The 15,049-nt window shown below is 40.2% G+C and overlaps 1 protein-coding gene across 6 annotated transcripts in view; it reads right to left on the bottom strand.

The window, feature by feature from the left end:
• Nucleotides 1-1,822: 1,822 nt before the first annotated feature.
• LOC143216891 (uncharacterized) overlaps nt 1,823-15,049 on the bottom strand; it is a 138,002-nt gene continuing 124,775 nt past the window's right edge. For 5 of the 6 annotated variants that reach the window (XM_076440456.1, XM_076440451.1, XM_076440452.1 and 2 more), the window contains one exon: nt 1,823-14,085. In XM_076440456.1, coding sequence (XP_076296571.1) covers nt 13,488-14,085 — 598 coding nt within the window. In that variant the 3' untranslated portion in view covers nt 1,823-13,487. The remainder of the gene's footprint in view (nt 14,086-15,049) is intronic. The other variant, XM_076440457.1, reaches the window with a different exon arrangement.

Here is a 15,049-nt window from a genome sequence, read left to right as displayed (position 1 = left end):
AAAAAGAAAGTTGACCTTCACCTGACCTTGGAGTGTCCACCGGGAAAAATAAAAGTCCCACCACGTGATGTCTCCCTCGGTACTGAACAACTTCCATCTGAAACATTTTTGCGTACAATCAATATTTTTGGAGATATTCGTCTGTAACGCTTTATAATGTTCATCCTGTATACATACAGCAGCGGACAAAAGTTTAAGACTGCTCTAAAGAAGACGATAACTTTTTTAATATTGTACTATACGATTTGAACTTTTTGGGAATCTAGAACAATTAGTTAAGGATGTGAAAATTAATTTTTTTAACTATTTTTAACGATTTATTGCCGAAAATTGTGAAAATCTGCAATTTTTACCATCTTTAAACGTTTGTAGCTCATTGCAACGTCGACCGATTTTGACGAAATTTTCAGAATACGTTTAATTGACACAGATCTACAAAACGTATTTTTTATATTTTCAATATAGGCTCACATAAAAAAGTTAAAAATTCAACTTTTAGTATTTTTTTCATCAATTCCGATCTATTGCAATTTTTGAAAAAATTTCTTTTCACATTCCTTTAGTAAACTAATTGCTCTAGCTTGCCAAAAAAGCTCAAATCGTATATAGTACAATATTAAAAAAAGTTATCGTCTTCTTTGGAGAGGTCTTAAACTTTTGTCCGCTACTGTATTTATACACTTCTAACTAATATAGTGCTGGAGTTGTTAGTGTACTATACGAGCCACTAGGCTGGAGTGCGAAGGGTTAAAATATTACTCAAACTTCGTTGCAATTTATATCTGTTTTTCACTAAAAAATAAGACTCGACAAAGGAGTGCAAAGGGTTCAACACATCAAGAAGGAAAATAAATTCCCATTCGACACCAGTTCGTTGAAATTCAGAAAGAAAATGTTTATTTCCCAAAGAAATCTGCTGTCTAGTGATTACTAGACTGCGGATTTATATGCTGACAAGAATGCGATCCGAGATGCGAACTGAAAAGACAGCATAAATCGAGGATATTGTTGCACTATTACTTTCCACGATGGCTTTCCGTTGTGTGTCGTATTTAAATACGAAATCGGTCGCGAACTTTCGCACTGATATTCCAGTTGAACTTCCGGTTTCTCACAATTGACATGGACAATGTTTATTCCGAGATCCGCCGTCTAGTAATTACAAACAAATCACATTACATCAGTGCTGGGCACATTTGCTTAAATCGAGACAAGACCGTCCCCCCACAGCGTCCCCCTCCGGTTAAGCGTCGATTGCCATGGAGAGGGGAGAGAGGAGACCCGTGCCCAGCACTGTTTCACATAATCGATCATAGTTTCACATAGGTTTGGAGATCGTGCGATCGACAAGCACAAGGATCCGCAGTCCAGCGATGATTATGCGGCGAAAGAACCGAACGTATAGAATAACAGTCTCGTGCAATGATTAATAACGATTCCATTTTATTCTTAGCTCAAATGGGATACTTAATCGATCGATATATCACATCCGCGATCCGGTCGCGCCTCTACCGGAAGCAGCTTGAAAAAGATCCGACATACATATCCGTGGTTGGGGCTGCTTCCGGTCCGATCGAGGCGTACGACTATATATATCCGTTCCTTGAATATCGTATAATTATCTTTCTGATAGATCGTCGCCGCGATATAGATCGCGGGGACAACACATCGCGCGGACAGAAATAGAAAGAGTTACAAAGAGAGATAGAGAAAAAGAGTGCGCGTCTGAAAAATGTAGATAAAACGGTAAAATCGCTCGTCGGCGTTCTCTCTTGCTCGCGTCACGGAGGGACAAAAGTGTGTCTCGAACGAGTTCCTCTCGTTTCCTTTTTTTGTTCGTTTTTAACAATCTAAGAGATCGCTAGCCCCACCAAAGGGTGACGACGATCGATCGATCCTCCGTGTCTCTTCGCACGCACACGTTCCTCCACGTCTCGTTCAACCGTTCTTCGATCCTCCACTGTTCCCCTCCGCCATTAATCGCGTTATAAAAAGACAACGAACGTTTTAAGAATCTCTCCCCCGGCTCTCTCCCCCGTTGAGATTCACATATAAAATCTAGAATACAAGTTTTCTAGAACGTCCCCTCTTTTCTTTTCTCTCTCGTTTTGCTATTGAGTAAAATATTGCTATTGAGGAAGGTTTTACTTTCTCTCTCTCTCTCTCTGTCTCGGGGCAACCGTCGCGTCGCTTCTTTCACTCCCTCCCTCTCTCTCTCTCTCTCTCTCTCTCTCGCTAGCGAGCTTCTCGAAAATCGCCGTCGCGTGATTTCACACACTTCTTCTCTTTCCTTTTTCTCCTCTCTCTCTCTCTCGCTCGCTCTAGGTTTTCTTTTTCTCGCAAGGACGACCAAGGATCGATCGATCCCGGCGCTCGAGAGCCGGTGGACACGCACGTAAGTCTAAGAGAAAGGCTTTGGGTTTCGACCCAATCGTAAGTTTAACGATATACACGCTTCTACAGTATTATACAGCTCCTCCCCTCCTCGTCGCCGGTCCTCGCGACGCCATCGCGCGGATCGAGCATTTCGCAGATCCTCCGCATCCTACCGATATAACCAGACTGCGGATCTTTACGCGGGGTTATAACGTGCACGGAGTTCGAAAGCACGAGAAAACATCTGTGGAAACATCGAGCTATTTTATCTCGGAAATTAAACATTTCTTCCTATGATTTTTTTTCATTTTATGGATACGAAAGTAAATATAATAGCTCATACACTGTTTAAATGTGTAGTGATTGGTTAGATCCCAATATATTTAATAATGTAATCTGACTAAATATATTTAATAACGTGAACAATATTTTGAACAATGGTACGAAGCAATTTTTATAAGGAAATTTCTGGTTGATCAATTTATCATTCATCTTGGTTTTTGTAAAATTCTGTTCTATATGATTTTTTTCATTTTATGGATAAGAAAGTAAATATAATACCTGATACAATATTTAAATGTTTTGGATAATGGGGTACAACAATTTTTATAAGGAAATTTCTGGTTGATCAATTAATTATTCGTCTTGGTTTTTGTAAAATTCCATTCCATATGATCTTTTCATTTTATGGATAAAAAAATAAGTCTAATACCTGATACAATATTTAAATGTTTTGAATAATGGTACAGCAATTTTTAGAAGGAAATTTTTTCTGGTTGATCAATTTGTTACTCATCCTGGTTTTCATAAAATAAAACATCAAATTAAACATTTCTAACCGTTCTAACTAAGAAAACCAGAGGTTTAGTATTTTTTAAAATGACTGTGGTACGTTGACCTTGAGGTCACACCGGTTTCCGAGAAAAATACAAACATTTCATTAACTCGTTAATTAATTTTTTACCGAATAAATATGCTCGAAACCCGCAGTCTAGTGAATTCTAAATCATGAAAACGCTGATTTGTGCGCGCCGATTCAAAGGATCCAGGCTTGCCCGAAGGATCTACGGTGCGCAATGGCGGCGCGAGGATCGTCAGGATCCGTCGTTACGAAAGCAGTACGGCTCGCGACGATCGCGTCCTTCTCCCTCCCGAGGAAGATTTTTCTGAAAGGACACGATCGCCCAGGATGATCCCGAAGAAACAGGACCTTTCGAGGAATTGATAAATGTTGACGAATCCACAGGATCCATCCTCCCCGAGGATCGGAGAAAATCCGGCGGGGGATCCGAGCCGAGTCGATAACTTACCGACGATCGATCGTCACTTTTTCTCGCCTATCTAAAGAGATTTCTACGACACGATACACGTTGGGATCGAGACACCCGCGCAGATAATATGTACAATGTTACGAGGCGGCTGCACGGGGACGCACGAGGGCACACGTCTTCGAAACTGACTTTTTTTCCACCGCGTATGTTCGAACTTCGACGCCTCGAACACGGCTCTTTCCGGTTGGCAAAGCTGCGAGGCGGGAAGCCCTGCTTCGGGGATAGATCCTCAGGATCTTTACGCGATCTCGTGGATTCTTTGATCTGTGTCGCAGATCGACAGGGTTGCGACAGGCTCCAATATGTTCTGGTTGAAAGCACAGACAGGAATTTCGTTAAAAAACGATGATAATCATTTTCCAGCACGAATTAGTGACGCTTTTGTCCCAGTATTGACAGTACAGATTTTCTAATTAATTGATTGAATAGGTATCCCCTGTGCCTCCGCAATTTTTAATTTACGATTAAGGTAAACGCACCAATAATTGACCTCGTATAAGAAGTTGACCATTTTTCAGGGAAACGTGGAAGTAAGTAGATTCTCATATTAATTAAGAACAAGCAAATCACGAGACCTACTCTTTGTTTCTAAATTAGAATTATCTGGTGTTAAGCCTTTGCACGCGGAAGTATTTTAACATGAATACTAAACTCTTCTTCTTTTCTAATTGTAGATAAGAATGGCGACTATATAATTGATTAACAAAGCTGTATTCTTTACAACTTAACCATTGACAATTTAATCATCTGATAATTTAATAACGTAACAATCATTTTACATTATTGATTCAACAATATTTAGTGCTAAGGGTTAACTTCTTTAATTCATTCTTTGCCCTTTTACTTGTAATATGTACTAATCATTGCAAGTCAACTGCTAACTAATGTATGATCAATTAGTAGTTCTCTCGTTTTCAAGGATGGTCAACTTCTGCCACGATTATTGAATTTTCAAAAATGTCTAGAAAATTTGAATAATACAGTTATTAAAAAGAAAAGACAGCTTTGTTTTACAATGTAAAAAGTTCAAACAGCATTTCCACCTTAATAGAGGATAAAAGGCATTTGCTATTATTCACGCAGTGATTTGTGCTGGTCAACTATTGGCGCTGTTACCTTACTGAGATTCGAACAAATCGACTTCTTCCGGCGTGTGTATTCTAAAAATTTCGACAGATCCGTTCCCCGTTACTTGTCTGAAATATGTAAAATGGTGACTTTTAGTGCTCGGTAAACCTAGTGTTGGTAAAATGAAGGAAAATAGCATCACGCGTAAAGATCCTCGGCGCAACACGACAGGCTCCAGTGCGTTCCTTGGCTTGCGATTGAAGATAAAACCCGAACGAGCCCGAATCGAATGATCTGGGTGCAATGGCGTCCCGAGAATGGAATCCCGTGGCCCTCGTGGCAGCGTGCAGCTAAAACGGTGTAATACCATCATCACAATGACAGTGAACAGCGGTAACAGTTAATATACAGCTTGTATATTAGCTTTACCGAAGACTCTCATACGCACACGTTCTCTCACTTCAACGTGCTCACTCCGCGGCGATCGTGTTCTGCAGGGATGGGTAAAATACTGTTCTCGATAGCCGTGTGACGGGTTCATCGCATCCTCAGTTGCACGAACGTCTTCGTAAAATTCGTTTCCCGACGTCGAACGATCTCTCTCTCTCTCTCTCGATACCGCAGTTTCCTCGGCTACACGAAAATTATCCGTTCCGGGGGACACCGTTGAAGAATTCGCTTCTACTCGGAAGGAAAACTCTGAAGTACACAATATTAAAATATTAACCCTTCGCAGTCGTAGCTATTTCAACTTGAAAATGAAACATCTCAGCCGACCTGGAATAATTCCATTCTAGATGATTTTCTAAATTTAACGGATATAAAATGGTTGATATAATACTCGTAATTGATTAGATACTAACATCTCTAATAATGTAAAGAATATTTTAAATAATGGTACAGCAATTTTTAGTGCCGCCTCAGAATCACCACTCAAGTGCTAAGGGTTAACCCTCCGCTTGAAAATTAAAAACATCTCTTCTAAACTAAAACAATTACATTGTATACCATTTTTTAAATTTGGTGGATATGAAATATTTGATATTATACCTCGTACAATATTTAAATGTTTAGTAATTGATTAGATACCAACATATTATTACATTTTTAGTGGACCCTCAGAGTCACCACTCGAGTGCTAAGGATTAACCCTTCGCAGTCAGAGCTAGTTTAACACTTTACCTAGAGGAAGCCTAGGATTTTCAATAATTGCGCTGTACCAGGAGAAAGCATAGAAATTTTCTTTTACATTACAATCTTAAATGAAAGTATTAACACTTTACCTACCGGAAGCCTATTAATAGGATTTTCAATCATTTTTCTGTACCAAAAGAAAGCATAGAAATTTTCAATAATTTTTCTGTACCAAAAGAAAGCATAGAAATTTTCAATAATTTTTCTGTACCAAAAGAAAGCATAGAAATTTTCAATAATTTTTCTGTACCAAAAGGAAGCATAGAAATTTTCAATAATTTTTCTGTACCAAAAGGAAGCATAGAAATTTTTAATAATTTTTCTGTACCAAAAGAAAGCACAGAAATTTTCAATAATTTTTCTGTACCAAAAGAAAGCACAGAAATTTTCAATAATTTTTCTGTACCAAAAGAAAGCATAGAAATTTCCAATAATTTTTCGGTACCAAAAGAAAGCATAGAAATTTCCAATAATTTTTCTGTACCAAAAGGAAGCATAGAAATTTTCAATAATTTTTCTGTACCAAAAGAAAGCATAGAAATTTTCAATAATTTTTCTGTACCAAAAGAAAGCATAGAAATTTTCAATAATTTTTCTGTACCAAAAGAAAGCATAGAAATTTTCAATAATTTTTCTGTACCAAAAGGAAGCATAGAAATTTTCAATAATTTTTCTGTACCAAAAGAAAGCATAGAAATTTTCAATAATTTTTCTGTACCAAAAGGAAGCATAGAAATTTTTAATAATTTTTCTGTACCAAAAGGAAGCATAGAAATTTTCTTTTACATTGCAATCTTAAATGAAGCTATTAGATGACGCTATTGAGAGTGTCTTGTTAGTTCATAATGAAAATTGCTGTTACTATTGAAGGTTCCATTAAAAAGTGTTTAGCCATGAACCATAGATTTTTCAAAATTAAGCAATAATCACCGGTCGGTAATGTGTTAAATAACGTTATTGAGGGTGACTTGTTAGTTCACAGTGAAAATTGCTGTCGCTGTTGAAGGTTCCATTAAAAATTCAGCCATGAACCATAGATTTTAAAAATTGTGCAGTAATCACCGGTCGGTAATGTGTTAACTTAAAAATTAAACGTTTCTTCCGCGACCTAGAATAATTCTACATTTAATAATACCTCGTACAATACTTAAAGCAAACTTCAAGCTAAAAAAACTCATACAATACTTGTAGCAATTGATTAAATATGGACATATTTAATAATGCAAATAATATTGTGGATATTTTTAGTGGTGACTCCGAGTCACCCCTCGACTGCTAAGGGTTAAGGGGACCTCGTTTAGCGTCTCTCTTTAGACAATGATATTCTCTCTCCGAAGGAAACTGATTTTTGTCTAGCAAAACGACGGGAACATTGTGTCAGGTCAGTGCGGATGTTCATGCCCGATTTCTTGATAAAGATATACTTATTAAATCATTTCTTAATGGAAGCATCATTATAATTTCAATAATTGCAAGATAAAAAATCTAGATCGTCGTGGTAGGTTTAGTGTTAACAATAGATGTATGGGTTCTGATACATTCAATGTAGATATTATAAAAAGAATGGCGCTAAAAATTTTGATACATTAATTCTAGCTATATTTCGATAAAATGATTTAAAATAATTTTAGTTCTCCGTAAACCTTAATAGATTTACAGGAAGACCGGGCAGGAGTTCGTGCGCTGACCTAACGTTTAGGATGAACGTTTGAAATGCAACACCCTCGAGTCGAAAGGGTCGAAACGAGAATGTACGCGATTTGTTTGTTCGATAAATATTTTATTCGATAAAATTGAACGGTTCGTTCGACGATGATCGTGAGGGTTTCTCGTTCAACTGTGGATGATTGGCCGTGTAATTTGTATATAGCGTTTGTTCGGTGATGATGATATTTCGCATACGATTTTACCCAGCCCCGGATATTCCCTGTTCCGCAGCCTACAATCAGTGTTAAACGGCGCCGGTGTAACGTCGTCGCTGAACGGCAACGAGAAGAATGATTATTTAATTAGTGGTAATCAGAATTACGGACACGAATCGGCGTGACAATCGATAATTAAAAAGGTAAGTAAGAATAAACCGGTGGTATCCACACGTACGACCGTGATATTTAATCGATAAGAATAATAATCGTTAATTAACGCTATATCATCACGCACGTGCGTGTACACGTGTGTGGCATCGAGAAACACCACCGTACGCAACACACACACTCAACGTTTTTTTTTTCTCTCTCGTTTCGCTTTTTTTTTTTTGTTTTTTTCGCGTGTACGGAACACGTGTACACGCGCGCATACACACAATATATTTATATTATTTATAATATGTTATTATTTATAGATGTATATCATGTATTTCATTATTATTTAACACATTCTTTTGTACAAGTAAATCAATTAAGAATAAGTACAACTTGGTAGCAAAGAGAGATAGAATTATTATTTCACTGTATATCCTTTTTTTTTGTTTGTTTCTTTATCATAGTGAGAAGAGAGAGAGATATATATATATATATATAATAATTTGTTTTTTTTTCCTTCCTCCTGTGTATACACATATATATACATATATGCGTATGTATATATATGTGTATTTCTTATTTAATTCATTTTTTCTCCTTTTTTATAATAATATTCTTTTTCTCAATTATCTTTATTATGTTTCAGACCGTAATTCTTTTACACTGCCGCCGGAACGCGATTCGGCCGCCGGAAGTGGCCCTCGATCCACTTCCCCCTCCCTTCCAACCCCCCCTCAGACCGTCGTTTCTCCTTTTTGTTGTTCATTTGTTGCTACGCACACGTCTCGCTATGATTCCCCGGCGACACACGTTGTTTCGTTCGCAGGAACCAGCTGACGAAACTGCTTCTCTAACAATTATTATCTATTTAGACGAACAAAACGGAAACGACATTGCTAGTTATCAGACTACGGATTTGATGTATTCGTGACAAAATTGAGAAAGTGAAATATAAAGTAGTGGCAAGATTAAAAGGATTTAAGAAATATTTCTAAATTATTAAAAGACGAATGAGTATTCCATGTGATTTCCATTTCTCGCAATTGATGGAGGAAACTTATCTCGCATGTAGATCCGCAGTTGAGTTTTAATTATTATTATAAGAAATAATTTTCTCTAGGAATATTAATCTAGATGGATATTTCCGATTAATCTGCAGCTTCGGAGTTTCGTCAAACTGGAACGCGCCATTCGAAACACCGTGCGACCACCTCGGTCCCGAACCGCTTCCGCCGCCTCCACTTCAGCTCTCTCGATTAGCCGTTTCAAATCGCAATTGGCTAGAGAAAAACAGCAAAACCGACTGAAAAAGTTGCTCGAAATGATTTCCTCGGGGATGGTGCTACAGGGTGTTACAGGGTTCCGGTTCCGGTGAGAAATCAGCGCGCCGGAAACCGCGGGAGATTGAAAAACGAAACGGAGAACAGTCCGATTGGTGCTTAAAAATCAACGGGGGGAGGGGGGGGGGGAACAAACGCGAAGTCTCGAGTGAGTTCGGGATTGGAGAAGGGCCACGGGGCGGCCATCTTGGGAGCGAAGACCGGAAGTCCTCGAGTTCCCGGCGGAACGAGAATCTCTCAAACAATCGAAAACCCTGTTCGCCTGACAATAAGTGAACGTAAATGAAAAAGGGAATGTAGTTTGGCACTGATATTCGAGAAACGTCGGGACCGAGTGGTGTCGCTGCTGATCCCCTAAGCTTGAAGCCTTAATTTAACCCTTCGAGGACGATTATCTAGTTTCTAAAGTACAAGACACACTGATATAATTAAACTAGACCGCGGATTTTATGCGTTCATAATTATCGAACAGATTTCTTTGCTGAAGTATACACTTGAATAAAAATGGCACAGTATCGCAATAAATCATCTCGTCATTTTTACGAGACAATATGCGCTTTTAATACTTGCTAGGTTTAGCGTTAAAAATACTAATCTATAATTTTCAGCTTTTTGAAAGAATTAAATAATTAAATTCTGGCTCCAATCTCTCGCAATTAGATTCGCGACGAAGATTTTAAACGAAGTCTGACAAATTAATGGAAATAAATACATCAAAGAGTTCCGTCACAGTTTTGGCAAGAGGCTAGACAATTTTCGCACGAAGATCCGCAGCGTATATAAATAATACAAGACCATCAACGCTTCTCGTTGGCCCAGTATTAATAATATACCTCGAGACAAACATGTTTGATATTTCAGAAGATCCTCGAAGAGTCAATCTCGCGGTTTCTCGAGACGCTACGCACTAGCTGAAATTTATCTTTTTAAAAAGAGCGGTGAGGAGGTCTCTGTATTTTGTTTCTCGAGGAGAAACTTCCGGCGCCAAGCGCGAGCAGGCGGTGCGCGGCCGTGGCCCAGACTTATGTCGGATAGTAGCAAGAACACACATTAAAATCATAGAAGATCAAACGTTACTAGACGTGTTATGCAAGTGGCTGTCCGTGGCGCCGATATCTCTGGGTCCCTCGGGACCCCGACGTTCTTGGACTCGGACAAAATATTCGTTCGCTGTCCCCGAGACACGCCCGCGAACACGTTCGTCAAAATTGTTTCTCGTGTCTCTCTCTGTGTTTTCGCGCGCGGCTTTCGCTCTTCCCGTCGCTCTCTTTTCCCTTATACACGGCTGTGCTCTACGGTTTTTATAATTTAAATCATTATATACGCTCCCTTCACACGCGAGGACGCGGATTACAATTGTTTTGGTCGATCCTTTTTTGTCTTTTTTTTTCCGTTCCTTCGCTCCTCCCGGAACCGCAAATCGGCTCCCCTCGCGAGAAAATTCGACTCGACGCTACTGTGTCTTGTTTTCCGGTTTCCGTCTGTCTGTCTGTCTCTCTCGACCAACCGCGACTCCCTGTGTGTGTGTGTCCATGTTCATCTCTGTGTATACGAGGATCGAAATTTGATAGAAATCGTTTCTCGATGCTGCGATCGAGAGGCCCGCCGAAGCCTCCGCGAGATTCCCTGTGTCTGCCCCGTCGAGCGCGCCCATTTTGCTTTTTTCTCTTTCACAGTTTGTCTCCTTTCTCCTTTCTTTTTTGCGATCTCGATCGTCCCTCTCCGTTTTCGATTTTTGCTTTCGTTCGAAGTCTCCTGTGTGTGTATGTGTTTCTGTGTGTTTTTTACACGATGTTTTTTCGTTCGATGGGGTGGTTTTTGTTCTCTAAAACGCGAGAGGCAAGTTTTGGAATCGATGACACGAGGAGATATCGGTTTCCCGGGTTTGATCGAGGGTAGAAACTTGACGGGGAATCGATTGATAATTTTTTTTCGCTCTCGCGAACGGGGAGAGCGGTGATGGTAATTAGAACACCGAGGACCCCGTGCGCTATGCGGGATCGCACGGGGTTTTCATGGGGTGACGATCGCCGGAGGTCACTTGGCTCTCGGAAAAACGCTACGGGAAACCCTTTGGTCCTATTCGTCGACTGCGGATTGTAAATATTCATGACAAAAATCGCGATTTACAATTGTGAACCAGCTAAGACAATTAGAAACGTCGATGTCTTTCACTTATTAAGGGTCCTGTCTTTTACAAATCATGTACAACATTTCTATCTCGCATAAAGATACGCAGTCATATTTTTACAAACTATTTAATTCATCAAAGAATGAAATCGATTTTCATCTTGTCCAGTTTGTTGCGATTGAGGTAGATGATTTCTATTCCGCGTAAAGATCCGCAATGTAATTATACAGGGTCATCCGTTTTTAAACGGCCAAACGTTAACCAGCTGTAGAGGACCCCGAAATGGAACAACTTTTACCCATATCACTTTTTTTTTTCTTTTTATCCGAAGGTCATACAAAAAAGTTTATTTAATAAAAAAGATGCTCCTACTTATTTTAAAACTAAACAAAGGAAAAACCATCAAGATTCATCATTGGAGTCCTGAGATATTTAATTTTATGTAAACTCAAAAAATGATGGAGTTTTTTGCAATTATCTGGAAATCAAGACTGAAACCAAAAAAGTGATAGGGGTAAAAGTTGTTCCATTTGGGGTCCGCTACAGCTGGTTAACATTTGGCCGTTTAAAAACGGATTACCCTGTAGATTTTACGATAAGACTGAGCAGATGCAAATTAAAACAGTGGACAGATGAAATTGGAGAAGAGTCCTAGTTCTCCCAGGGAAAGTCATTTTTGTTTTGCATGAAGATCCGAATTGTAAGGACTCGAGAAATTCCGTTTGAAAAAAGACGAAAAGTCCTGAGCATCGTATAGATGCAGGAAGTACGATTCGGATGTACGTTTTCTGGTATCCGAACGCTTTAAAAATAAAAATAAAGATGGGTTTCCAAGAACGATTTCCCAGGACACGCTGTGACCGACTGAACGAAAGGTCGCGAACCGAACGCGGAAGGGGAGACAAAGCAAAGAGGAAAGAAACACCCGAAAAGAACACGAAGAAACGAGACTTCGAGACATATCGATCAGTCGTGTGTGTGTGTGTGTGTGTGTGTGTATGTGTGAGAAACTCACGCAGCCTCGGTGTTCGCGGAAAGGACTCGCTCGACGTGCAAAAAATAATTGCGAGCGTGTGCACGCGGCGGCGGTGATCACCGTAACCGTATCATATATCGATAATACAAATCATAATAATAGTAACAATAATAATAACGGTAATCGATAATAATAATAATATTAATAGCGACAATAATAATAATAATAATAGTAATAATCAATTAATAATATATTTATCGTATATATATGCGGTATATTAAATAAATTCTCCGATATAACTTACGGCTTAACCCTAAACGCTTAGCTCGACTTAAGATTTAAGTAAACCCCACCCTGTCGTGGGGATGCCGTTCGCACCACCCAGGGGCGGACTCCTTAAGAACCTAGTAAATCCTAAAACCGGAAGCTCCGCCGTACCGACAGGCCAGCTGCCTTCTCTTTTTTTCTCTTTTCTATGGTTTCTTTATTCTTGTTGTTGTTGTATCTTTGTTTCCCTATATCATCTCCCGTGTGAATAACTCCGTTCGAAATTTACTCTCGTCGAAACCTGTCGCGTATATGTCTCTCTATGTGTGTACGTGTATGCATGTATTGTATATGTATTCATATTATAATCGTGGTAAGAATCGCGCGTCGAAGATCGAAAAAAGAAAATCCGTTTCGCATATAATCTTCGTTCGTAATAACTTACTCGGCGGAGAGAACCGTTTTTCTCGCCCCGTTCTCGATCGTTCGCCTCGCGACGGTGTCCTGATGTATCCGTAGAACCCCCGAACCTTCTTTGTTCGAATACACGCTGGTACATAATAGGGCTATCCGAGCGTGAGGATCGAGGAGAATAATCCTGGTATGATTTCTCATTTTACTCTCGAATCAATCCTCTCAATGGTCCCCCGGAATTCCCATCGATCCAATAATCTCTCTCTCTCTCTCTCTCTCTCTCTCTCTCTCTCTCTTTCACACACACGCATACTCTTTTACATTTTACTCTGAGCTTTCTTCTCGAAGGGAAGAAGGTCGGAGGCCCTACTATCTCGCGATCACAGAGAGCAGAAGATCGCCGGACAGATCGAGATCGAAGTCGTCCTCGTCCTCGTCGCTGGACAGCAACAGGACGAACGGGATCAATGATGATCGCGATTCCTCCTCCCGCGAGGCGAACAACGAGACGCCGCGTTTTCGATGCGTTTTTGACGATACGACGCGGTCGAAACGCGAGCGGAACGGAACCAGACCAGGGCCGAACCGTCTCCATCGTCGCCCCTGGCGATGATCCTCGAGGAACCTTGACAAACGGGGACAGGAACCTCGGCTCCTGACGCTTCTGCGCCGACGGCCAAAGTTGTTCGAGCGGATCCCTCGTCGCGCAGCCTCATCCTCATCTTCCTTATCATCATCGTCATCAGCATCATCCTTCTTATTCGAATCATCCTTCTTCTTCTTCTTCTGCTTCTCTTCTCGGGCCTCGTACTTGCGAGGAGGATCCTTCTCGGATCCGCGGCGACATCCTCTTGCCTCGACGAACAGTGCACTAGCGATAACAACCGGGGGGGAGAGACGAGCAATGGTTTGGATCTTTCGATGGTGGCGACGACAGCGCTGGGACCTTACGACCCATCCTTGCCACCTGAAACAAGACTTCGGTCTGGACTCGATCGATATTTTCTTGGAACAGGGACGGAACACTCTGTCGACCGAGTCCCATGCGTGCCCGGCATGCTCTGTGTGGATTCGATTGTGTCGACTGTCACTGGGTCCCTGGAGAACGCCACGGGGGTGGGGAGTGTTTGCTGTGCGACAGTAAATTAGTTGGTGGCTTGGGTGGATATGGTACTGGCTACTGCCTCGAAGCGTTTTTTGAAATATGCTTCTGAGTTTGAACAATTTTTGAATTTTTAGGGGATGCAGGAGTCCCTGTCTTTGTGACTCTATGTGAAAATTGGTGATTAAGTGGAGCGAATCTGGTACTGCAACATCCTCGAAGTATTTTTAACCCCTTGCCGTAACATTTTCGATACAGTTACAGTCTTCATCCTCAAGAATAAGGTAGAAGAATAAAGAAATTTTATGTGTTTTGTACGGCTACATTCAGTTTAAATTTTACTTCAGCTTAAAAGAATGGCATAACATTCATATCTGTTAAACTTTGTTTGAAATCTTCATCACGAGTCTGACTCAATAAAATACGGCAAGAGGTTAAAAATTTGCGTTTCCGTTTTTTAGCAATTTAAGATTAAAATTTTTAGTGGTCGGGGTGCAGGAGTCGCTGTTATTTTGATGCTATGTGAAAATTGGTATGTGACAGAGTGAACTTAGTAATGCAGCATGTATTGGGAGAATTTGAGATTGAAATTGTTAGGGGTTGGGGTGCAGCAATCGCTGCTTTTATTATTTACCCCATGTGAAAGTTGGTAACTAAACAGAGCAAATCTAGTACTATAATCTTCTTCAAGGCGATCTTTAAAATATGCCCTGGTTTTTGAGAAAGGGTTTGAAATTTTCAGGGGTTGGGGGTCAAGGCGACGCTGTGATTATGTCCCCATGTGAAAATTGGTATGTAGATAGAGAGAACTTAGTAATGCATCATCCTG

The sequence above is a fragment of the Lasioglossum baleicum genome, chromosome 16 (genome assembly GCF_051020765.1).
Source record: "Lasioglossum baleicum chromosome 16, iyLasBale1, whole genome shotgun sequence".
In the NCBI taxonomy this organism is placed as follows: Eukaryota; Metazoa; Arthropoda; class Insecta; order Hymenoptera; family Halictidae; genus Lasioglossum; species Lasioglossum baleicum.
This window is presented reverse-complemented; position numbering and strand designations above follow the sequence as displayed.